Genomic DNA, 24635 nt, shown 5'->3' with positions numbered 1-24635 from the left:
GAGGCGCGATCCCTAATTGCTTGTGTCACCCAGACACGGCACATCTCCGATTGGCAGGAGGGCTCTGTGATTGGCCCTCTTGATCACATGATGGCCGTGTCCAATTACAGCCATCATGTGATGTAAACACAGAGCCGGTTGCTAGGGAATCGGCTCTCCTCTCCTCACACAGAAGTTGTCGGTGAAGTGAGAAGAGGAGAGGGGATCGCTGCAGCCGGCTGGTGATCATTGAGTATGAGCTGTTTTTTACAGCTTTTTACTCACTGATCACCAACCTAGTGTCACCACACAATGTAAAACACACATGTCCCCACACAATGTCCCCAAAACACATGTCCCCAAATAATAAAAACACCTGTCCCCCACATATGTCCCACTAAAATCACATGTCCCAATGATTATCTGCACACACATGTCTGTGATCACCTGCGCACATCTGTACATGATCATTTGCGTACCTCTGTCCGTGATCACACGAACCAATTATTATACACTTAACGGAAATTTTTTTTACCAAAAACATGTAGCAGAATACATTTGGGCTTAAATTTATGACAAAATTCGATTTTATTGGATTTCTTTTAAAATAGAAAGAAGAAAGTATTGTGTTTTTTTTCCCAAATTTCCGCTCTTTTTTCGCTTATATCGCAAAAAATAAAAAATGGAGTCATGAATAAATCCCACCAAAAGAAAGCTCTATTTGTGTGAACAAAATGATAAAAATTTCATTTGGGTACAGTGTAGCATGACTGCACAATTGAAAGTGCGAGAGCGCTGAAAGCTGAAAATTGGTCTGGGAAGGAAGGGGGCTAAAGTGTCCAGTATTGATGTGGTTAAAGTATAGCTAAGGGCAAAACTTTTTTTTGTGTGTTTTAGATAGCGTGCAGAGGGATTAGAACACTTGCCAGTTTTTATTGCTGCCTGTGCCCCCATTAAGGAGATTCACCCTCTCTATTTGTCCTGTTTACCATTATCATTGAAAGTGAAAGTAAAAGAAAATCCCCAATTTTGGGTTGTCCCCAGAAAAGTGATAGAGGGAAAATCTTCCAATAGGAACACTAGTTCTGATGACCTGTGGGTCCCCAAGAAATTTCCTTAATTTTGCAGGGATTTTCTCACTTCTGGTTTGGCTATTGGACAGGAAATGAAGCAAAATCTCTGTAGTGGGACATAGATGGCGTAAAAAAACCTAACCCTCCTTTTCGCTATCCAAAATGAAAAAAAAGTTTTGCCTATAATTCCACTTTAATAGGATGGATATCTTTTTCTCAGCTCTGTTGTTCTACTGTTCAGTATTTCAAGAAGTTGTCTTTCCAATCAACAGCTGTGGTAGATCCACACTTTCCAACTCTTTGTAATCTTGAAAAGTTTCCCTAGTTGGTCATTGAGCACAGATTTTCTTGGGTGATACATGGGGAATTGTTTGCCACAGTTAGCTGCAGGAAGCCCTGGACAGGGCTGCTGTTAGAAATCACAGTGATCTCCCTTTACCTAAATTTCTTTGAAGCCTCTAAGCTTCAGACCCTGATGTAGTACTTACAAAACCCTGGGAAACCAAACACTTTGTGCTCTTTGCACAGAATTTCTAGAACTCCTCAATCTGCATCCTTGATAATCCTGTGTACCTTTTAGCTCTTTTCCACAGTGGCAGGGATTGGCATTGTCACAGCGGACACAAACACAACATAACTTACAAAATTCCTGCGAAATCTAAAAGGTAAAACTGTAATAATTTAATAAATAAAGCTCTCTATGTGAGGTCTTGTGTGAGGTCTTGGGGCCAGTGACGTAGCGTAGGTTGTCAGCACCCAGGGCAAGGCAAGTAATTTGCGCCCCCTAACTTGCAGACTTCTAGCACTCCCCAAGTCCTGTCCCTTCCCTTCCTACAATAGTACTAACCAACCTGAGTCCTATACTGACCACTACACTATACTGTCCACTACACTGACCACTATAATGTCCACTACACTACACTGACCACTATACTGTCCACTGCACTACGCTGTCCACTATACTGACCACTATACTGTACACTACACTGACCACTATACTGTCCACTACACTATACTGACCACTACACTACACTGACCACTATACTACACTGACCACTATACTGTCCACTGCACTGACCACTACACTATACTGTTCACTACACTACACTGACCACTATACTGTACACTACACTGACCACTCTACTGTACACTACACTGACCACTACACTACACTGACCACTATAATACACTGAGTTGGGACTCATTCTCATGGGCGCTGGGGCATGTACAGTGTGAATCAGTGGTTAGTTTCTGTGGCTGGAGCCACCTGGAACTATGTGCAGGCAGCCTATATATGCAGCAGCTGTACAAAGACAGCCACAAGCATGTGGGTGCAGATGTTCTGCCCTGAACACATGTAGTGCATTTGGGGCCACTCTCCCACACCATCACACCTGTAAAATTAGGACCTACAGCTATGTTTGCACAGCCACTACATCCACATAGACTGACAGGCAGCTGCATGAACAACCACTAATTCACATGACCAGAGTACCTGTGTGAATAAGCTCTTAGGGCTCATTCATATGTGCGGTGGGGGAGCAGTAAAATCCCATGGTTGAGATGCAATTCTACCACTCCCAACCACTACCCCCTTTAACTGCAGAGGCAGTGGCTGGGGGTGTACAGACACCATGGCCATGATGCTTTGCTTCATGGTTGTGACAGGAATTATACCCCCTGTCAAATGCGACCCATCAAGTTAATGGCGCTGCTCTGCAAGCGCCCCACAACCACATGCAATGCAGTTGTGATATTCTAGTGTGGGGTTTAAGGGGTAAAGCAGGCAGTGAGGAGGCTAAATATACAAGAATACACTACCTCATCACCTGTCAAATGCTCTCTGAAGAGCGATCTAAATGTGGAGAGAGCAAAGTATGTGTGAAAGAACCCTTGATTTTGACTTTTTTTTTAATCGGTGGTGTTGTGGTTGAGCTTTGGTAAAATATAGTATCAGAGGTCTAAACAGACTGCTGATGTCTAACTTTTGAGGGACTGAAGACACAGATTCCTCAATCTTGCTCTGCAGCTTCAGCTGCTCTGCAGGAGGTGCTCTGTACAGAAGCATCCTGTTCTTTCACAAACTAAAGCATAGTAATCACATTTTACCATGCTTCAATTATAAGTCAACTCAGGAGCAATTGGTATCAATCACCTACTTTGTTTAGTCCCTCATTTTCCATCTGGAAATGATCCCTCTGTGGCTCGCAGCAGCTGCAGCCAGCAAAAGGGATTCATGGAACCGATCCCCCTGAGGCATGACAGCTGCTGACAAGCTTGGCCCTGCTTCTAAAAACTCACTGTGATGTGAGTGTGATGATGGTGCAGACTGTGATAGGTGTTAAGCCTTTTTACTAGAATACCACATTTGCTGTCTTCACTGTCTTTTCTGTTCTGCTCTCTCACTGGGAGTAAAGAGTTAAGAATTATTTGGGTTCAAGCTGCTAATAGCACAGAGGGAAAGGGAGGGGGAGCAAGCGCACATAGGAACACTTTGGGAAGAGTCTCCTCTCATAAGTTGTACCTGTTTATCTGTTGCCATTTCTCCTGTAGAGCTTTCTAAAAAACACAGATTAAAGGATTTTTCTCAGCAGCAGAAAAACGGGAACAGGGATCTGATCTCACACATGCTGCTGAACTGTAGCATAGAGCTGCCTGTAATCTGATAGCTGAATGGGGGATAGAATACACCCCCCCTGTACACAGGCTCATAAAAAAACATACATAGCTGAGGTTGTGAGACACCTGCTGTGTGCTGGAGGGGGGCAGGCTATCTCTTGGGAGGTTGTTCTGTCCACTTAGAGTTCTATCAATGACTCATACAGAGAGAGGAGAGATTAGAGAGGAACCACACTCGGTGCTTTGAACTGAGGATAGTACAAGGTGTAGAGGGATGTGGTTTGTTCATTTTTCATGCCTGAGGTCTACAACCGCTTTAAAGATGTTTATATTCAATATACAGTAAGTGACTACAACTACATTCAGAAAAGGCTGAATACAATAAAAAAAATGGTCGTGTAAAATTACTTCTGGGTTGTATTTTAGTAAATGGGACCTCACAAATAATTGAGAGCTTCTTTCTTGAATTAGGGTTAGAATGTTCATGCAAATCTATTTTGTTTTTATGTTTATTAACTTTTAAAAAAAGGTGTTCTAATTTCCCTCAGTGAGGAAGAACTCTAAACATTTTTATAAGGGTAAGGGGTAATTTGTGACAAGACGTTTTGATGTTTTGGTATGCAGTAATTTACCGGACGACTTTTACATTCCTTTGCATACCAAAACGATTACATTACATTACATTACAAATTTGTTTAATGCATGCCTTATATTGTATTAATACTCCTCCAAATTCTCTCCTGGCCAACCAACAGTATTATGCAGGGGTGGCCCGTCCATTAGGAGCTCAGAGGCACCGCCTATCCATGCGTCTGGCACCCTAATCTACATGCAGGGTGCTGGACGCATGGATTCCAATGGGGGGGTGTTGTTTTTTTTTGACGCACGTGATTAGAGCCAGAGACTCTAATAGGCTTCAAAAAAGGTTGGGCTCAGGGCGCAGAGCACTGCGCTCGAAGCCCACCCAGTTGTGTGAAAAAAGCGAATGAATATTCGCTATTGTCACACTGATTCGCCTCCCGGCCAAGCAGGAAGCGGGTCCTGAGACCCATTTCCCAATTGGCCAAAAGGAGAAGCGATTCTATTGCACCACAACGAGGAGAAATGAGATGACAGGAGACGTGGAGGCCGCTGGAGGTGATGCAGGGGACAAAGCCGTCGCCCGGAGGGAAACGCTGCCCGTGGGTAAATGCGCGGGGCTCATCGATCTGGACCTGGACATCCCCTTTGCATGGTACAGCAGACGCCCCCACTACAGTGGAGAGAGAGAGAGAGCAAGCACATCGGATTTCGAGAGGTAGAGAGAGCACCCGACCCAAAAGAGTATACCGCCAACCCTCACTGCTATTATGAATATTTTTGAATGCAAATGAACAAAACTTATATAATCAGGCCCAGCATGTTGGTTATTGTTGCACTTTGATTACGCATTTCTTAGTGACATCCTTATAAAGAGCTTTGATTTGTTTGGTTAAACATCCAGAAACAGTACATGTATATGCAGTGTAACACTTTTTTAAAATAATATAAGTATCAGTGAGGATGTCCACTAAAATAATTGTTAATCAAGCAATCACAGATGCAACTGAATACAGAAATCCGACAACTAACTGAGCATTATTAAATGATAATAAAATCACATGAAGTATAGTGAAGGTATATTTATTTATATGGATATAATCCATGCAATTCAATCAGCTTGGATGAAATAAACCAAAACTACTTAGCGTCAGTAAGTCTTGCAACTGAAATCCTTCAGTCTTATGTACTCAACTCTACGTCAGCACTGTACTGTTAAAATCTGGCAAAGCTGACTTCAAAGGAATATTCCATTGACATATTATCAGGGTATATCCAAGGAGAGGTCCAAAAAAAAAAAAAAAAAACACATGCATGATTGACATGTTTAATATTCCTACAGACTTTTTTTCAGTAATTCACATTTATTTGTATGATCCCAAGTGATATGTTGGTATATGGTAATAAGTATTGTTTTTACCATTTGCATATTTCTTGCATAAATGTGATGATTATGGGTAATCATTAGCTAATAACGTCTAAATGATGCATGTTGAACTAAGGTATGTAATGATTCTCAACAGTGATATCCAAGACTGAGTATCTTCACTATCTTTCACTGATCATATAACAAGCCAATCATATGTATATGTGGTCTGTTTTGTTATATATTTTCTGCATACAGACAGCTAAAGCCATTGTTTATTATTTCTAAATCTTTAAAACTAGATGTAATGTTTCTGTTATAAAGGCTTACCAGCTGGACCTGTTATTAAGACTTCTTAGCTTGACCCTGTACAAAGCATATTCCAGTTTTGACTGCAAACCAATATAGTTCAAAGTATATATAACGTAACATAATCAAGCACGAAGGATCTAAATAAATTCACTTTTTTTTTTAGGTAACTCCCTCCTCCAAAATTGTTGGAGACTTGGCACAGTTTATGGTACATAATGGACTTTCAAGAGAACAAGTGGAAACTATGGCAGATGAATTATCCTTCCCATTGTCTGTGGTGGAGTACTTGCAGGGCTATGTTGGAATTCCCTATGGTGGCTTTCCAGAGCCTTTGCGATCAAAGGTAAATGCTTCGTTCCATTTATATGAATCGTTTAGTCATTACAATTTATTATAATTTACAACCTTTATTAAATGCAAAGTCTGGTATGTGTTAATTCATTGACCACACAGAAATTGCTCATTTGTCTGACAGTAATAAACTGAAAAAATTTGATTTGGTATTGGCTTCTATTGATTACTGACTGGGTTTGAATGGTATGGTATTTAACCAAAAGTATTGTAGCACTTTTTTAAAGTAATCTGAAGAAATCCATGATCTGATCTACTGATCTTTTACAAACCTAAGAAATTAACCATTTAATGAAGGATTTACCCTCTTAATGGCCAGGCCATTTTTTGCGATACTGCACTGCGTCGCTTTAACTGTCAATTGTGTGGGCGTGCGACATTGTATCCAAACAATTTATGTCCTTTTTTCCCACAAATAGAGCTTTCTTTTGGTGGTAATTGATCACCCCTGCGGTTTTTATTTTTTGCGCTATAAACAAAAAAGACCGACAATTTTGAAAAAAACAAAACAATTTTTATACTTTTTGCTATAATAAATATCCAAAAAAAACAAATTTCTTCATCAGTTTAGGCCAATATGTATTCTTCTACATATTTTTGGTAAAAAATGACAATAAGCGTATATTGATTGGTTTTCGCAAAAGTTATAGCGTCTACAAAATAGGGGATAGATTTATGGCATTTTTATTATTATTATTATTATTTTTTACTAGCAATGGCGGTGATCAGCGACATGCCAGCGGACCAATTGGACACTTTTGACACTTTATTGGGTCCAGTGAAATTATATTACATACTACAGTGATAAGAGCTAAAAAAAATAGCCACTGATCACTGTATAAATGACACTGGCAGGGAAGGAGTTAACACTGGGGGGCAAACAAGGGGTTAATTGTGTCCTAGGGAGGTGTTTCTAACTGGGGGGGGGGGTGGACTGACTGGGAGTACAGAGAGATCACTGTTCCTGATCACTAGGAACAGACAGTCTCACTGTACTCTCCTGTCAGAACGGGGATCTGCTTTGTTTATACTGGCAGATCCCCGTTCTGCCTCTCTGAGGAGCGATTGTGGCTGGCCTGCTGTGCAGCGTGCGGCTCGCCCACAGTGACTCATGCACGAAATGATGTACAGGTACGTCGTTTCGCGAAATAGGGCTGCTCTGCCGCAGTATATATGCAGTGGGTGGTCCTTAAGTGGTTAAAAGTAAGCATGTGAAAATTAAATCTAAAAACAAATGCAAATCAAAATCCTTATTCAGTCCTTTAAGTGAAATATGGGTAGATTTACTAAAGCTGGAACACTCAGAATCTGGTGCAGCTGTGTATGGTAGCCAATCAGCTTCTAACTCCAGCTTGTTCAGTTAAGTTTTGGCGATAAAACCCGGAATCTGATTGGTTTCTATGCAGAACTGCACCAGATTTTGCACACTCCAGTTTTAGTAATAAAACCCCATAGTGTCCAGTTGTGATATCCACTTCACACCTTCCTTTGCTTTAATTTTAACTCTGTTTACCTTTCTCCTCAGTCCAGGCATATGGTCAATGACCATACATTTCATCTGAGCTACAGTGTGACCACATTGCTTGAAATGTTTTGCAACCGGCAACTCAGATTGTGGGGAACAAATAAAGATTTGTGCTGGGATATCTTATCCTTAATGCTCTGAGTTGCCTCCCCCATATAAATTAGACATTTGAAGATGTACACCACATATCCACTCTGGCATGTGTAAAACTCCTTGATATCCATAGGTTTCCCTGAGTGGGGATGTGAAAATGAGGTGCTTCTAATTAGAGTTGGGCGAATGGTTCGGGCCCAGCAAAAGTTTGGCCCGAACATCGCCTGTTCGGTGAACACCCACGCTGCACAGTACATTCTGAGCCCTTATTGAGCAAATCTTTGCCCAGTCAGGGTGCAGTGAATAGCTGGTTGTTAAGGAGCAGGCCGGGAAGCTGACAACGGCATCCTTAACAACCGATGAGTCATCAGCTGTCAATGGTCTTCCCCGCTGACAGCTGAATAAAATAAAAAACATTGCCAGCAATTCAAAAGTAAAAAATTTAAGAAGAAAAAACTACATCGGGCCCCCCCCCCACCGAATCATACCAGAAACTTATCTGAACATGCAGCCTGGTAGGCCAGGAAAGGGGGAGGTGAGCGAGCGCCCCCCCCCTCCTGAAGCATACCAAGTCACATGCCCTCAACATGGGGGGCTCTGCCCTCCCCTCCCCTCCCCAAAGCGCCCTGTCCCCATGTTGATGGGGACAAGGACCTCATCCCCACAAACTTGGGCTTTGGTTCTATGGGTCTGCGGGCAGGGGGCTTATCGGAATCTAGAAGTCCCCTTTATCAAGGGGGGCCCCAGATCCTGCCCTCCTCCTATGTGAATAAGTGTGGGGTACATAGTACCACTACCCATTCACCAAAAAAGTGTCAAAAAGTAATAAAAACAGAGACAGTTTTTGACACCCCACTTCTTTTTTTTAAACATTTTTCTATTGCCGGCAATGTTATTGTATTGCCAGCAATTTTAACGTCATTTTGTGCATTTTTTTTTCTTTAGAAATGTAATTTTTGCTGCAGTATGTTCTATACATGCTACAGATGTGCCACTTTACAGGTAGGCTAAGGGGACCCCCAGGCACTATATTTAAAGGAATGTTTCATTTTTATTGTTGCACTTTAAACATCATTAAAATCACTGCTCCTGTAAAAACGATCTTTTTAAAAAAGTTTGCATTGATAGATATCCCCCAGGGCAGTACCCGAACCCCCCATAAAATTTCCATGGTGAATTACTTGCATAAAAGCCTTCAAAATTGTGACTTTTGATTTTTCTCAAGTTCGGCTCCCATAGACTTCATCTCTACTTCTGATCATATTTGAACACTGGGCACACAATAATCAGGGAAAAGATCCATTTCTTTTAGGACATCACCTGTATGTTTTTGACATTTAGTTTTCATTAACTGTAACATAATTATGCATTTTTTCTTCATATGGTCAGTTAAAGCGGTATTAAACCCCAAACCAAAAGTGTAATGTATTGCAGCTTACCAATTCTTAGTTGTGGTAGTTGCACTTAAAAGTTTTTAAATAAATAAAAGATCATTGTAAGTTCCCTGTTAAAATGGTTTATCTCAACCCTCTAACTGCTACATTTGCAGGAGAGCTTGGTCTGTTGAAATACATCAGACTCTAGTAAGTCACCAGGTAAAAGTAAAGAAAATAGTTTTAAAGAAAACTAATGCAACCATGACATCTGAGAATTGGTAAGCTGCAATAGAATAATGTTTTATTTTGGGTATAATACTGCTTTAAAGTTGTAACAGATTTATATAATCACGTTAGTTCTAAGCACAATTTTTGATTTAAATAGTTTTAGACCAAATTTTCATATAATAACAAAGCAATCCTGAAAGCAAGCAGAATGTGCAGATGGATCCCAGTGGTTTTCTGTTGCATTCATAGAACTTAAAGCATATCTAAACTCAAAATCAAAAATACTACAGCTTACCAAGAAATCAGGAGGTGGAAAGACTGAATTTGTAAGTAAAAGCAAAAAAATGCAGGATAATTTCATATCAGCATGCAGAGTGATTTCAGTATGCTGGTTTGATATTTGGCAGTAGGAGTGTCTGCTTTAATTCTCAGCTGCTGCAAGGGAAGCTGGCATATGTCATCCACCTTGTGAGTTGCAGGTCGTGGCTCCTGGATCTTACTTGGTTCCAATGCAGGTAAAGTCAAAGAAAAAGTGAGTCCCTGCTGCTTATTTTCACAATAGTAGGTTTGTGCTTTTTGAGCTGTTGGTAAAACTACCGTTGGGCAGATGAGGAACATGAACCCATTTTTTATTTAACATGTCACAGGTATTATGTCTCTATTTCTTAAAAGAAAACCAATGCAGTTGCCACATCTACAGTAAGGTTTGGTAAGTTGCAATATATTACAAAATTAGCTTTTTGGGTTTAGATATACTTTAATCACTTGACCTCTGGAAGATTTAGCCCCCTTCATGACCAGGCCATTTTTTTGCGATACGGCACTGCGTAATTGTGTAGTCATGCAACGCTGTACCCAAATAAAATTTGTAATTTTTTTTCCCACAAATAGAGCCTTCTTTTGGTGGTAATTAATCAACACTGTGTTTTTTATATTATTTTTAGCGCTATAAACAAAAAAAGACCGACAATTTTGAAAAAAAAAAATTTTCTTTCTGTTATAAAACCTATCCAAATTTTTTTTTTTTTAAATCTAATTTCTTCATAAATGTAGACCAAAGTGTATACTGCTACATATTTTTGGTAAAAAAAATTCCAATAAGCGTATATTGATTGGTTTGCGCCAAAGTTATAGCGTCTAAAATGATGGTATATGTACTGGAATTTGTATTTATTTGTAAACTAGTAATGGCGGTGATTAGCGAATTATAGCGGGAGTGTGATATTGCGGTGGACACTGACACTTTTGACACTTTGTGGGAACTAGTAAAACTAATACAGTAATCAGTGCTAAAAATATGCACTGTACATAGGCAGAGTGATGTTCTGTGTCTCTGCCCGACGATCGGCGGGTGCCAGCAGACATCTATTGCCCGGGCACCCGCAGATTGGCTTCTGCTGTGAGTAATCACAGCAAAAGCTGCCCGCTGGCAGCACGCGTGTGCCCCCCAGGCGGGATGAGCACTGCCCTGTAGCAGCATATCTGCTATGGGGTGGTCCGGAAGTGATTAGGTCTTCCAAAACACATTTTTAATTGTGTGCTTTGTTGCATTAAATACTGACTGGGCTGATCATTTGAGGGAAAATTATTATCTAGGAAATTTTAAATGTTTTTTTTTTTTTTTAATATATGTTAAAGGACACAGGATGAAGTGGTTATACTGCTGCCTTCAGGAGATTGAACACTGCTGAGAAGCAAAGCTGAGTGCCTAATATACAGTAACTGGTATAGCTGATCCTCGGCATTGCCACAGAAACCGAGGAATATGCCCACCAGAGGGGCAAAAACTATCGGTAGAGACATGTTTCCAGGATCTTACCTCTATCCAGTGGCGGCTGATGCTCAGTAATTTGGGTTGGGGGGGCAGCAAACCAGTGACTCAGACCCCCCCGGGAGATGGACATGAATGCGGGAAACATCAGAAACACCAGCAACCCCCCCCCCCACCCCGCGCTGGAGACGGGCGGCCTCCTTACCTTAGGGGCAGATGTCCTGCCCGAGATGACTCCGATATCCCCTCCTCCTCCCTCCCCTGTCTGAGCCAGAGAGTGCTGGATGGCTGAGCCGCTGGGGGTGAGCCATCCCTGGAGTCACAGTGGCGGTTGGTGGGTCCGTCGGTCAGGCTTCCCATGCATTTCCTCCCTCCTCCTCCTAGGCCAATAGGATTGCTTCTCCTTTCGGACAGTCGGGAAACGGGTGTCATGACACACTTTCCTGATTGGCTGGGAGGAGAATCAGTTTGACAATAGCGAATATTTTTTTGCTATTGTCACACAACTGGGTGGGCTCAGGGCGATGCCACGAGCCCACCCTTTTTTGAAGTCTATTAGGGCCTCTGGCTCTGATCACGTGCTTAAAACCAAAAAAAAAATCCCCCATTGGAATCCATGCATCCAGTGATCAGCATGTAGATTAGGGGGCCAGACGCACAGATAGGGCGGCGCCCATGAGTCCCTAATGGATGGGCCGCCACTGCCTCTATCCCTAACTATGCCTGCAGGGCCTTCTAAGAACCTTGTTTGTGATAAATAGAGGTTTTGCCCTTTGTAAACCTGCTTGGTACTTCCGGGCCTTCCCCTAAGGGTTCATATGCTCAGTCCCTGCTGTGACACTAATGTTCACATGGCCAATGGCAAGAAAAGAAGCCCAGTCTGCAGCTTTGTGGTATATGTAATTTATTGTTGCCTTTTGCTTTAATGCAAGTCCCCTCCTGGTGCTTGTACTGTACATGTACACTTCTCTCTTCCTGTGTGGACCTCATTACCATCTCCTCACCACTGCTCATGTCCATCTTACAATCCTGCACAATCAGTGCTTTTTATGAGTACTCTTGTGGCCGATTCCTCACTCAGCCTACAGCATGGCATTTCATAAGTTCAAGGCTGTTATGGGTTCTGGCCATCTTACAGTCCGTTACTAGTGCCAGGGGTCTTGCTGTATCCTTCCTATGGGGCTTAAAACTGATAGCTCGTATCACTGTCCAATGCAGTGCAGTGCAATCCTCAGTGTCTTCACTAACTCATTCAGTGGTGACTATTTTGATGTTATCTAGGAGTTCTCAGCCCCTTTGTATGCGTTTACAGGAAAATTAAAGTGTTCTTCCATGCCCTCTCTTTCAGAGCTTGATCCTGATTTCCCTGCGGTGGCAGCTGCTTCTTCACAGTCAGCTTAGGATAAGTAGGACTGTACCCGCTCTTTATTTGAGGCGTTGGCACAGGAGGAGTCTCACTCTGCAGACAACTCCAAAACCATCAATGCTTAGATTTGGAACAACCTGTGTCAGGTACACAAAGTAACCAAACTGGGTTATCTAAAAGGACCCCTGCCTATTAAGACCTTTGCAGTTCATTCCCTATGATATCTGGTGCTGTATAGTGAGTGGCCTAACCCAGATAAAGTCTTTACTTTTCCTAAATGTTTTGCCCAGCAATACCCTACAGAGGAGGGGTTCCTAAAGAAGTGGCCTGTCTCTGTTGTGGACCCGGCCATTACCTATCTTACCAAGATACAGTGTAGGAATTGCTAGATGCAGTTTCTAAGGCTATATTCTCCCTTGCATAATTCACCAAATTTCTAGAATGGTTCTCATCTTTGTACACATGTGGAAAATGCATGCAAAAAACGCCTTTTGTATATGCCCTTTGATGGGGAACACTTTAATGTCAAAACCCCAGAAAACTTTAGGAGGAAGCTGAGGCGAGGATCACCCTCTTGTCCCCATAAAAAGACAGACTCTTCATCTGGGAACCCCAAAACTCCTGAGGCTAGTGTTTCTTTAATTTGTATCAGTTGTCCAAGGCAGAGCCTGGAACTTTGTTCCGTTTAACATGTGAGATCCAGAGAATGATCTCTTCAGCCCATGATGTTTCAAACCCTCTGTTGCGGGTGGGGGACTCTAGATGTACTGTAGTCTTTCTGGTTCAACAGCAAGTTGAGCAGAATTAGCAGGAAGAAAGAGTTTAATCCAAGATTACCATTGTAATACCAAAACAGATCAGAAGGGTGAGTATGAGCCACAGAGAATAAGGGTGAATCAATAGGGTGATTTCATCGGAAAAGTGTTCATGATGAATAGAATCGGTCATCGCAAAAGCGGCATATTTTTATAGTTACGCAAATGACAAACACAAAGAACTGCATAAAAATTCAGTATCCAAACCATTATAAGTGACCCGTGTATTATGTGGAACACAAGAGATGACACTTTAACAGATGCTGATACTCCACTGTGCAGATTGTGTAGAATTCAGTGCTCCAACACCAGAATGACACACCAACTCCTTACCAGATAATATCATCTCCAGATGATGAGGTTATTAACGTGTATAAAACTTTGCCTAAAGGCCACTGGGTGATCTTTGGGATGGATGTCACCAGCTTCCCAGCATTCCTGCATAAAATCACAGCATCAGTTTAACTTAAATACTTGGCCCCTTTAAATATCACCAGTGCCCCCTCCAATCATATTAACATTATGGCCCCAGGTAATATGGAAGAAAAACAAAAGAGCTATATTGCATTAACTTTTAAATCCCACTTTATTCACGTTAAAAAGGTATTTGCAAGGTTAAGAAGATAAACAACAGAGTAAAAACAACACACCGCCTGCTCGAGCCTGGGCAGGCCTTGATAGTAATGTCATCATGCACGTGTGCTCGATCAAGCGGCCCGCACCAATACTATGGTAGTGCTTTAGAGTTTGTGAAACCTTTTGCATTTTCAATATTTCTGCATTAATATAACCTAAAACTAACTCATGATAACCCATTAAGGGAGTTAAAAAAAACTTGGTTGTTCATTTACTTTTTTACACCAATTATGTCACAGTAATAACTATACATTTTTGTATGTAGAAAAAGTTTATAAACCCTTGCTTTTAGTAATTTGCATGATCCTCTTGGGCACCAATAACTGCAACTGAATGTTTTCAGTAACTGTTTGTTAGTCCTTCACATCAAAGGTGGTATGAAGGTCTTTTAGCCTATTCACCCCTCAATACAAGTCCCACAAGTCCCAACTTGTGGTGTTATGATCAGTAGTGGAAACCAAACACCACACCTGTTCATCATTCTGTTGACTGAAACATCAGCCTCCAATTTTTACTTCAAATAAGGTGAGAATCCTAGAGGTCCACATAGACATACGGCAAATATGTAACCGTGGATAGTTTTTCTTAAAAAAAAATAAATAAAATTTATAAATATATATACTCACCTAGGTTGATGCTGCATCTGTCCCCCACTGCTTCTAAGACTGAGAACTGAGTGATCAAAAGCTGCAGATTGCTCACTTCTCAGTCTCCACTGGAGTGCTGGGCTGTACCGGGGGCAGAAGCCGCTGGCTCCATCTCCCAGTGAGACTGTACAGTCAGAATCTTTCCAGAGCTTGGACTGGCTGAGTGGCATCAGTTGACTGCGTACTCCCCACTGTTAGCTGAAAATGGGTCACAAGAGTGCACAATGAACTGCAGTCCTGTGACCCATAGCAGAAGTAGGGCCAAAAAACTTTAGGCATACTTCTCCTTTAACCACTTACGGACCACCCGCGGTTCTTATACATCGGTACTTTGAAGAGGAATATCATCTTCTTCAGTGGATGGTCCGCTTTCAGATAAAAGTGATCTCTGCGGCAGATTCACCGTGAGATCACTTTTATCGGCAGCAGGAGAGGGCCCCCCCTCCCGACATGCTCAGGTGCCCTCCGCCGCTTACCGGGGTCCCGTCGGTAGCGGCGGAGGCGATCGGGTTCTTCTCCCTGTTCGGTATGGAGACGAGTGAGGGGAAGATGGCTCCCACCCGTCTTCATACCATTGCTCTTAAAGGGACATTTTTTTTTTCAAATGACATTTTTTTTTTTTATTGCATTCTAGTGCAAATATGCGATCTGAGGTCTTTTTGACCCCAGATCTCATATTTAAGAGGTCCTGTGATGCTTTTTTTCTATTACAAGGGAAGTTTAAATTCCTAGTAATAGGAATAAAATTGACACAATTTTTTTAAAGAACAGTGTAAAAATAAAAAATAAAAGGTAAAATAAGAAAAGAAAAAAATTAAACGCGCCCTGTCACGCCACGCTCGCACGCAGAAACGAACGTATACGTGAGTAGCTCCTGCATATGGAAGCGGTGTTCAAACCACACATGTGAGTTATCGCCGCAATTGTTAGAGTGAGAGCAATAATTCTTTCCCTAGACCTTTTCTGTAACTCAAAACATGCAACCTGTAGAATTTTTTAAACGTTACCTATGGAGATTTTTAAGGGTAAAAGTTTGTCTGTATTCCACGAGCGGGCGCAATTTTGAAGCATGACATGTTGGGTATCAATTTACTTGGCATAAGATTATCTTTCACAATATAAAAAAAAATTGGACTAACTTTACTGTTTTCTTATTTTTTAATTAAAAAAGTGTATTTTTTCCCAAAAAAGTGTGCTTGTAAGACTGCTACACAAATACGGTGTGACAGAAAGTATTGCAACAACCGCCATTTTATTCTCTAGGGTGTTAGGAAAAAAATATAGATATATAATGTTTGGGGGTTCTAAGTAATTTTTTAGCAAAAAAAATGTTTTTAACTTGTAAACACCAAATCTCAGAAAGAGGCTTGGTCCTTAAGTGGTTAAAGCACTACTGTAAAATAAGGGGGATCAGAGGATAAGGTTGTGTTTAGTTATTGAATATGTTAGTTGTCATTGAACATTTATATCCTAGGTAGTGCCCATCCCATACTTAGCTGCTGTTCGGTAAGCTCAGTAAAGTGGTTGACGTATGCAGACCAAGTTGATTTTACAGCTACCAACTTTGTTCAACTTTTTAAGTCCTCATCACAGTTTAACTTTGAGGTTCAGATTTAATGGTACAAGGGATGAACCACCAGTTTAGTGTAAAAAAAATAAGAATAAAAAAAAAATGCATGCCAATATCAGTTCACATAGCTAACCCTGAAGAGTTTAAATTTTTAAGCAACAAACGTAATTCATGAAAGATTTACACTTTGTTTGCATAGGTCTTGAAGGATTTACCACGTATTGAGGGAAGACCTGGAGCTTCATTTCCATCAATGGACTTTGCCAAGCTAGAAGAAGGACTGCGGAGCAAGTATGATGATATAACACCAGAAGACATTATGTCTGCTGCTATGTATCCCAAAGTGTTTGAAGAGTACAAGGATTTCAGCACTCAGTTTGGCCCGGTTGAATGCCTCAACACCCGCCTCTTTCTAGATGGACCCAAGATAGCGGAGGAGTTTGAGGTATGTGATTCTGTAAAAGTTAGTGTAACAAAAATATTGGTAAGTAAAAAGATACTGTTGGCAGTTTACGTACAGCCACATAGGTCTTTGTCTGGCCCTTGCCATATACAGTACATTTATTTAATTGTACAGTGAAATGTACTGTATATTTTCTTAGTATGAAAGATAACAATTCTTTGGTATGTGGGATGAGTGGACTCATTGTCATTGTAGATCCAGAACAACAACCACATTGATAGAAATCATAAAAATCCTTAATAATGTCTACAATATACACTGCTCAAAAAAATTATAGGAGCACTTTGAAAACACATCAGATCTCAATGGGGAAAATATCATGCTGGATATCTAGATTGATATGGACTGGGTAATGTGTTAGGAACGAAAGGATGCCACATCGTTTGGTGGAAATGGAAATTATCAACTTACAGAAGGCTGATTTCAAAGACACCCCAAAAATCAAAGTAAAAAATGATGCAGCAGGCTAGTCCATTTTGCTGAAATTTCATTGCAGCAACTCAAAGTAGTTTGTATGGCCCCCACGTGCTTGTATGCATGCCTGACAATGTCAAGGCATGCTCTTAATGAGATGACGCATGATGTCCTGGGATATTTCCTCCCAGATCTGGACCAGGGCATCACTGAGCTCCTGAACAGACTGAAGTGCAATCTGGTGGCATCGGATGGACCGAAACATAATGTCCCAGAGATGTTCTATTGGATTTAGGTCAGGCGAGTGTGGGGACCATTCAAAGGTATCAATTTCTTCATCCTCCAGGAAATGGCTGCATACTCTCGCCACATGAGGCCGGGCATTGTCATGCACCAGGAGGAACCCAGGACCCACTGCACCAGCGCAGGGTCTGACAAGGAGTCCAAGAATTTCATCCCAATACCTAATGGCAGTCAGGGTGCCATTGTCTAGCCTGTAGAAGTATGTGTGTCCCTCCATGGATATGCCTCCCCAGACTATCACTGACCCACCACCAAACCGGTCATGTTGAACGATGTTACGAGCAGCATAACATTCTCATGGCTTCTCCAGACCCTTTCACGTCTGTCACATGTGCTCAGGGTGAACCTGCTCTCATCTGTGAAAAGCACAAGGCAGTAGTGGCTATCAAGCTCCACGGTGCTGGGCAGTGAGGGCCCACTAGAAGACATCGGGCCCTCAGGCCACTCTCATGAAGTCTGTTTCTGATTGGTTGGTCAGAGTAATTCCTCGCTGGAGGTTATTTTGTAGGGCTCTGGCAGTGCTCATCCCGTTCTGCCTTGCAAAAACGAGAAGATACAAGGCCTGCTGATGGGTTAAGGACCTTCTATGGCTCTGTCCAGCTCTCTTAGAGTGATTGCCTGTCTCCTGCAATCTCTTCCATGCTCTTGAGACTGGGAGTGCTGGGAGACACAGCAAACCTTCTGGCATTGGCACATATGGATGTGCCATCCTAGGGGACTTGGACTGCCTGTGCCCACCTCTATAGGGTCCAAGTATCGCCTCATGCTATCAGTAGTGGACCCTAGCCAAATGTAAAACTAGTGAAAAACAGTCAGAAAAGATGAGTACGGGGAAAAAACTGTCAGTGGCCTTCACATGTAAAACTATTCCTGTTTTGGAGGTTGTCTCATTGTTGCCCATCTAGTGCCAGCACCAAAGCAGCTGAAACTGTTTACAACCCCCCCCCCCCTGCTACTTAACTGACCAGATCAATATCTCAGTTTCATTGACTTGATGCTATAGTCTGATTAAAAGGTGTTCCTTTAATTTTTTTGAGCAGTATATAATACTGAATAATTACATAATATATACATACATACATTTAAATAAAAAATAAAATAATACCAATAATAAGTGGAATGCAGTGGAAGGAGCATTTAACCATAATGTACAGTATGTATTGGTTTCTGACAACAATATTTTTTACTCAATAGGTGTTTTGTCTTTATAATGTTTTTAGGTTGAACTAGAAAGAGGAAAAACTTTGCATATTAAAGCACTTGCTCTGGGCGATCTGAACAAAGCTGGCCAAAGGGAGGTGTTTTTTGAGCTCAACGGTCAGCTCCGATCTGTCCTTGTAAAAGATACTCAGGCTATGAAGGTAAGAATTTCCATGCTAGGAATGCAGAAATGGGGCTGGAGGACTGTGTAACTAGAGTATGGTGTTTGCTTTGTTTTAACATCTTCAAAAACTGTACATTGCTTATCTTTTACATTTTAACCCAGTTTATTGCATCCTGAAGTCCAAACATTTGGTCCTAACTGATACACAGAAAAAGGAAAAGTAGAAAACATATGTACGTGGCACAGGAAAGCAAAGAATGGATGGCATTATTTAGTAAATGAACAAATGTTTAGGTTCACACATGTCAGTGTATGGCAGACATAACCTAGCTTGCAATATACAATTCAATTAAAGCTCTTGTTTACACTGCTGCTTTGTGGTAAATCATGTTATGTACATTGCTACACTATGATCCAGTTAATTCTAATTACTGGTCATTCTGAATGGCTGCCCAATGCACCTTCGCAGGGCATGGCAAAGGACTATTGTACATTGTGGTGCGCTGTGATAGCAGCGGTTAATTTTGTTTTAACCCATTGTTCGTTAGGTGGCCTGTTCAAATTAATGAGCTTCCTTGGTACAAGGCTTGTGAAGGCAATCAAATTTATCACCCTTGTGTAAATGGACTCCATTTTACAATGCACTGTACAGTATCCTCCCTGTTGCCAGCTTTCAGGCTTCCATTACCACAATGTGGTGCCATGACATCACATAATTTGAGTTTTCATTTATTGTACAGTACAGCCAACTACCCTTTAGCACTAATGTATGCTTGTATTTCATACATCAGTCCTGTGAATTTCACTGCAACTTTTTCAGTCCTGAAACTTCAGCTTCTGCCCAGTAGAAATCATATGTATTTTAGTAAAGTAAACTATTATAATCTTAAAGCTTAACTGTTTAACAAAAAACACAATCCCAACTTTTGTCCTCCTGATGTAAACTAACTGAAATTGCATATTTAAGATGCAGACAAAAGTTCCTTCTGACTGTACTGCTTACCCAGAGGGCATAAAGAATGGGCTCCAAGAGTGCTACTATATGTAAACACTGCACTAGTACGGAACAGAAAGATATTTCTCCCTGCATCTGATCTGTAGTTCCATTTACAATTTTGATCAGAAGAGCAAGATAGGTTGCATAGAGATTTTTTTTTATTGCTGCAGTCTAAATTTAAGCAGTTAACGTAGTCTTTTAACAATGGAAACTTGTAGATTATGCTAGTCAAATAGTAGCAGTGTCACGTGGTAAAATTGCTTAAGGGTACACATAAACTCTGGAGTCTGAACTTCAGGGTGCTAGATCTTTAACTTGTGTAGATGTGGTCAGACCTGAAAGATAGATGTTGGGTATCTGAGAAGAAGCGCAGCAAAAAGCACTGTTTACAGAGGGGCTCCAGGCTCCTTCAGAAAAAAATTAAAAGTCAGCAGCTACAAATACTGCAGCTGCTGACTTTTACTATAAGGACACTTACCTGTCCAGGGATCCCAAGCCGATGTCAGTACCCCAAGCCGATTCTTTAATTGGCTTCGGATGCAGGCGCCAGCATCTGTAGTAAGGGAAACAGGAAGTGTAGCCTTGCGGCTTCACAGCCTGGTTCTTACTGCGCATGCGCAAGTCATGCTGTGCTTTCTGAATGGTTCCGCCATCTTCTGGAACTGTGTGTGTCCCAGAAGGCAGTGGAGGTGAGGAGGAGGGGCCTGAAGTGTTGTAGATCAGACGATGTTTACGAGTGTCTCAGCCGTCTGGGACTCTCCCTCCTAATTTGGCTAAGAAACAGCAGTGGTGCCATTTGCTCCCGCTGCTGTCAATCAAAATCAGTCAATCAGGAGAGAGGAGGGGCGGAGTCGAACCGGGGCTCCATGTCTGAATGGACACTCGAAGCTGCAGCTCAGCTCAGGTGCCCCAATAGCAAGCTGCTTGCTGTGGGGGCACTCCACAGGACCGAGGAGCCATGGGCACTGAAGAGGGACCCCAGAAGAGGAGGATCTGGGCTGCTCTGTGCAAATCCACTGCAACAGATCAGGTAAGTATAACATGTTTGTTATTTTTATAGAAAAAAAAAGAGACTTTAGTATCACTTAGCTGATCATAAGCTTGGCTGATACAGATGTCATTACTTATGCCATGATCATTTGAACCTGGGTGCCTTCTGGGTTCTTCAGGGGTTCCCCTGGCAAAATGCCTAAAAAGTGCAATAAACTGCCAAAATTTGTCAACAAGTTGGCAAGAGGATAGAGCCTGCCTTTTTATTACACAAAGCTACAGTTTTTATTGTGCAGCACTATAGCCTTGGTCACCATGAGGACTAGCCACTGGCATCCTAACAATCCATGACATCTGTTGATAAGTAGGACACTGGGCACCTGCACAGCATCCTTGTTTGCCCTTTACCTGTCCCTCTACATCGGCACTGGGGTCAGGTTAGCAGAGAGAAGGAAAGAAACTGAGGGAGAAGAGAAAAACTAGAATACTAGTTTGTACAAGTTTACAAAGGTGGAAGAATAAATCCCCTCTAATGGTAGGTGGCCCACATGTGTGGATACTGCCATGATATGTAAACCTATTAGTTTAGTTTTTTACATTTTAAAATCGGGTGCTTCAAGATTGTGCATAATTTTAAAAGGTGCTGCTAGTGCTAATCAAAAAACATTGAGAAAAACTGATTTAACCACTTTATCCCCAATTCTGACATTTCTCACATACATGTAAAAATCAGCATTTATTTTGCTAGAAAATTATTTAGAACCCGCGAATATTATACATTTTTTAAGCATAGGCCCTAGAGAATAAAGTTGTGGGTGTTGCAATTTTTTATATTATACCATATTTGCGCAGTAGTTTTTCAAACTCAATTTTTTGGAAAACACACACTTTAGTGAACACAAACATAATATAATACCCAATTTTTTGTTGGAATATAAAAGATGATGTTTTACCAAGTAAATAGATACCAAATATGACACACAGTAAAATTGTGCATGCCATGGAATGGCGACAAACTACGGTACATGAAATAATTCATAGGCAACACTTTAAACCTTTTGCTGCCAGAGCCGTTTTTGCACACATTTAAAAAAAATCATTTAAAGCCTGAAGATTACACAAAACACACACATATTAGATATTTTCTGAAAGCAGACACCCTAGAGAATATAATAGTGGTAGATGCATATTTTATGTCACACGGTCTTACCGCAGGTCTAGGAAACACAAAATTTCAGTAAAAAACACACTAACGTGAATTTTAAGGCAAACCAACACAATAAATTACCCAAATTTTGGTAAAATATAAAAGACAAGGTTGTACCGAGTAAATAGATACCCAACATGACAAACCTTAAATTCATGTGCGCCCATGAAATGTCAGCAAACTTTAGTACCCTATATTTTCTCTAGGCGATACTTCAAAAGCCCCCTATAGGTATCAGTTTAGTGTTACGGAGAAGTTCTGGTGTTAGAATTATTGCCCTCACTCTGACGTATGTGGCGATATGTAACATGTGTATCGCAATCGACGTTTTCACGCGTAGGCGCCCCAACTAATGCACTTTTACATTCGTGTGTGTGTATATGTGGGCGTGGGGGGGCCTCACATTTTTTGGGGGAGGGGATTTTATGTGCTTAGGTGTAACTTTATTTTTTTGCAAAAAAATTTTACTCAACTTTTTTTTTTTCATCACATAGGGGACAAACAGTCCCCTATGTGATGATTTTTAGGTGGCAGGTTCTCTTTCTTTCTCATACATCACGGGACACAGAGCCTCAGTAATTACTGATGGGTTATAGGGTATCACTAGGTGATTGGACACTGGTCACACCCTAGACAGGAAGTTCAACCCCCTATACAACCCCTCCCCTTACTGGGGATACATCAGTTTTTTCGCCAGTGTCTTAGGTGTTGGTCATGAATAAGATGTGCTGTGCTGAGCTCCAAAGGAATATCCTATATTGGGGCAAGCCATGCAACTGGATCCATTCAAAGTGCTTTTTCAGGCCAAATTGGATGGTACCTGGGCCTCATGTCCGAAGAAACGAGGTTTTACCTGTAACGCTTCTCTTTTTAGAGAGCTGGACCCCGGGATCCAGTATTTGTTTTTTTCAACCATATCCCTGGCGGGTGCTTTACGGGCCCAGAACTGCGACTCCTCCTATTTAAGGGGGCCCCAGTCTCTGAAGGTTTTTTCAAACGTAGCCCACCATAAGAGATGAAGATTGGGTCTGTATAACAGAACCCTGCAGCTGGATAAGGTAAGAGAGACTCCTCAAGAATTTTTTAATTCTAGTAGGTTTTCTCCTTTAGGTAAATGTATGCTATGCCTATTGTCGCCACCGGGGGCTGTCAAAAGCACAAACCTTTTCATGCTTGTTCCGTCTGTCTCAGTGTCCACACTGTACGCTCCTCCAGCCAGGCTCCAGGTAGGATGGGGGGTTCTCTCCTTCAGGGATTCTCCCCCCATGGCTTAGGGGGGCTGAGGTGAGCCTGAGCAAGCAGCGGTAGTATACCGCATCACCCACCACCGCTACCGCTATTTCTGGCAGGTTCCCATCCACCGGCCCTTCTCTCTCTCCTGCGCCCCAGCCTTCCCTCCATGCTTGTCCCGAGGATCGGAGCCTCGGCTCGTGCGGGAAAGCACATGTTTTTGAAAAAAACGAGGGGGGGCAGGAGGGGTGGTTGGAGGAGGGGGGCGGAGCGTTAATGCGACGTCCGGCATGATTAGACGCCCACATCGCTGGCTATACAGGCTATAAAGTGCACTCTCTTTCAGGTGCACACAGCCTATGGTGGGACACAGTAGCTGACGGGCGCATGTGAGGTGGGACACAGGCATTCTGCCAGGCAGAATTTACTTTAAACACCAGACTGGGCATTGGTAGCAGCGGCAGTTGCTGAACTACATCGCTCAGCAGTCAGTGTTTTTTGTGGTACCTCCACCTTGTTGCTTGGCACTATGGGTAGAAGAGGTACAAATACCTTGAAAACCAGAGGCTCTAGGTGATCTCCCTCAGGCTCTGAGGACCCCCCTTCTGCAGCACCTTCCCCCCCTGTAGGACCTGGGATGGCTGGCTAGGGTGAGCCGTCGGGGTCAGAGGCTGCATCTGCTTCTGGCACTTCAGCCCCTTTATACATTACACAGGAGGTTTTTTCCTCAACCATTAATGGATTAGAGGAAAGACTAATGGCCTAAATCGCATCTTCATTCAGTGGAAGAAAACGCACTAGGTCTCCCTCTGTTACCCAGGACCCTCAAGCTGAGGAACTCTGGGGAAAAAGGAGAGGAATCCCTCTCAGAGGATCGGGATGAAACTGATGATTCCTCTTCTGAGGAATCAAGTGGAGAAGGGCCCTCTTCAGCTTCTCAGGATGAGAAGGTCTTAGTGCAAATTCTTACTGGATTGGTCCGCTCCACATTTAAGTTGCCCGTATCTGAGTCAGTTAAAGAACCCTCCTCTTCTTGGGGTTCACTGAAGCCTCCTCAAACAACACATGCTTTTCCTGTTCATAGTTTACTAGAAAAGCTCATTTATTCTGAGTGGGATCACCCAGATAAGCATTTTTTCCGCCTAAAAAGTTTTCAACACTTTATGCTATGGAGGAAAAATTTAGAAAAATGTGGGGTATACCGGCAGTTGACGCTGCCATTTCCTCCGTAATCAAAAGCCTGACCTGTCCTGTCGACAGTGCTCAGATGCTTAGGGATCCAACTGATAAAAAATTGAATTCCTGTTGAAAAATATTTTTTCCTTGGCAGGTTCAGTAGCTCAACCTGCAGTGGCAGCAATCGGCATGTCCCATGCATATCGGCAGTTTTCATTCCGGGGA

At 42.0% G+C, this 24635-nt stretch overlaps 1 protein-coding gene across 4 annotated transcripts in view; it reads left to right on the top strand.

Annotated features, from left to right (window-relative positions):
- The window catches only part of PC (pyruvate carboxylase), a 989411-nt gene that overhangs the window by 952674 nt on the left and 12102 nt on the right, over nucleotides 1-24635 (top strand). For all 4 annotated transcript variants that reach the window (XM_073605170.1, XM_073605168.1, XM_073605171.1 and 1 more), the window contains 3 exons: nucleotides 6092-6271; nucleotides 16506-16751; nucleotides 18707-18847. In XM_073605170.1, the coding sequence (XP_073461271.1) occupies nucleotides 6092-6271; nucleotides 16506-16751; nucleotides 18707-18847 (567 nt within the window). The remainder of the gene's footprint in view (nucleotides 1-6091; nucleotides 6272-16505; nucleotides 16752-18706; nucleotides 18848-24635) is intronic.

This window comes from Aquarana catesbeiana, linkage group LG11 (genome assembly GCF_042186555.1).
Source record: "Aquarana catesbeiana isolate 2022-GZ linkage group LG11, ASM4218655v1, whole genome shotgun sequence".
Lineage (NCBI taxonomy): Eukaryota > Metazoa > Chordata > Amphibia > Anura > Ranidae > Aquarana > Aquarana catesbeiana.
Note: the sequence above shows the minus strand (reverse complement) of the source record. Positions and strands in the feature narration are given on the sequence as shown.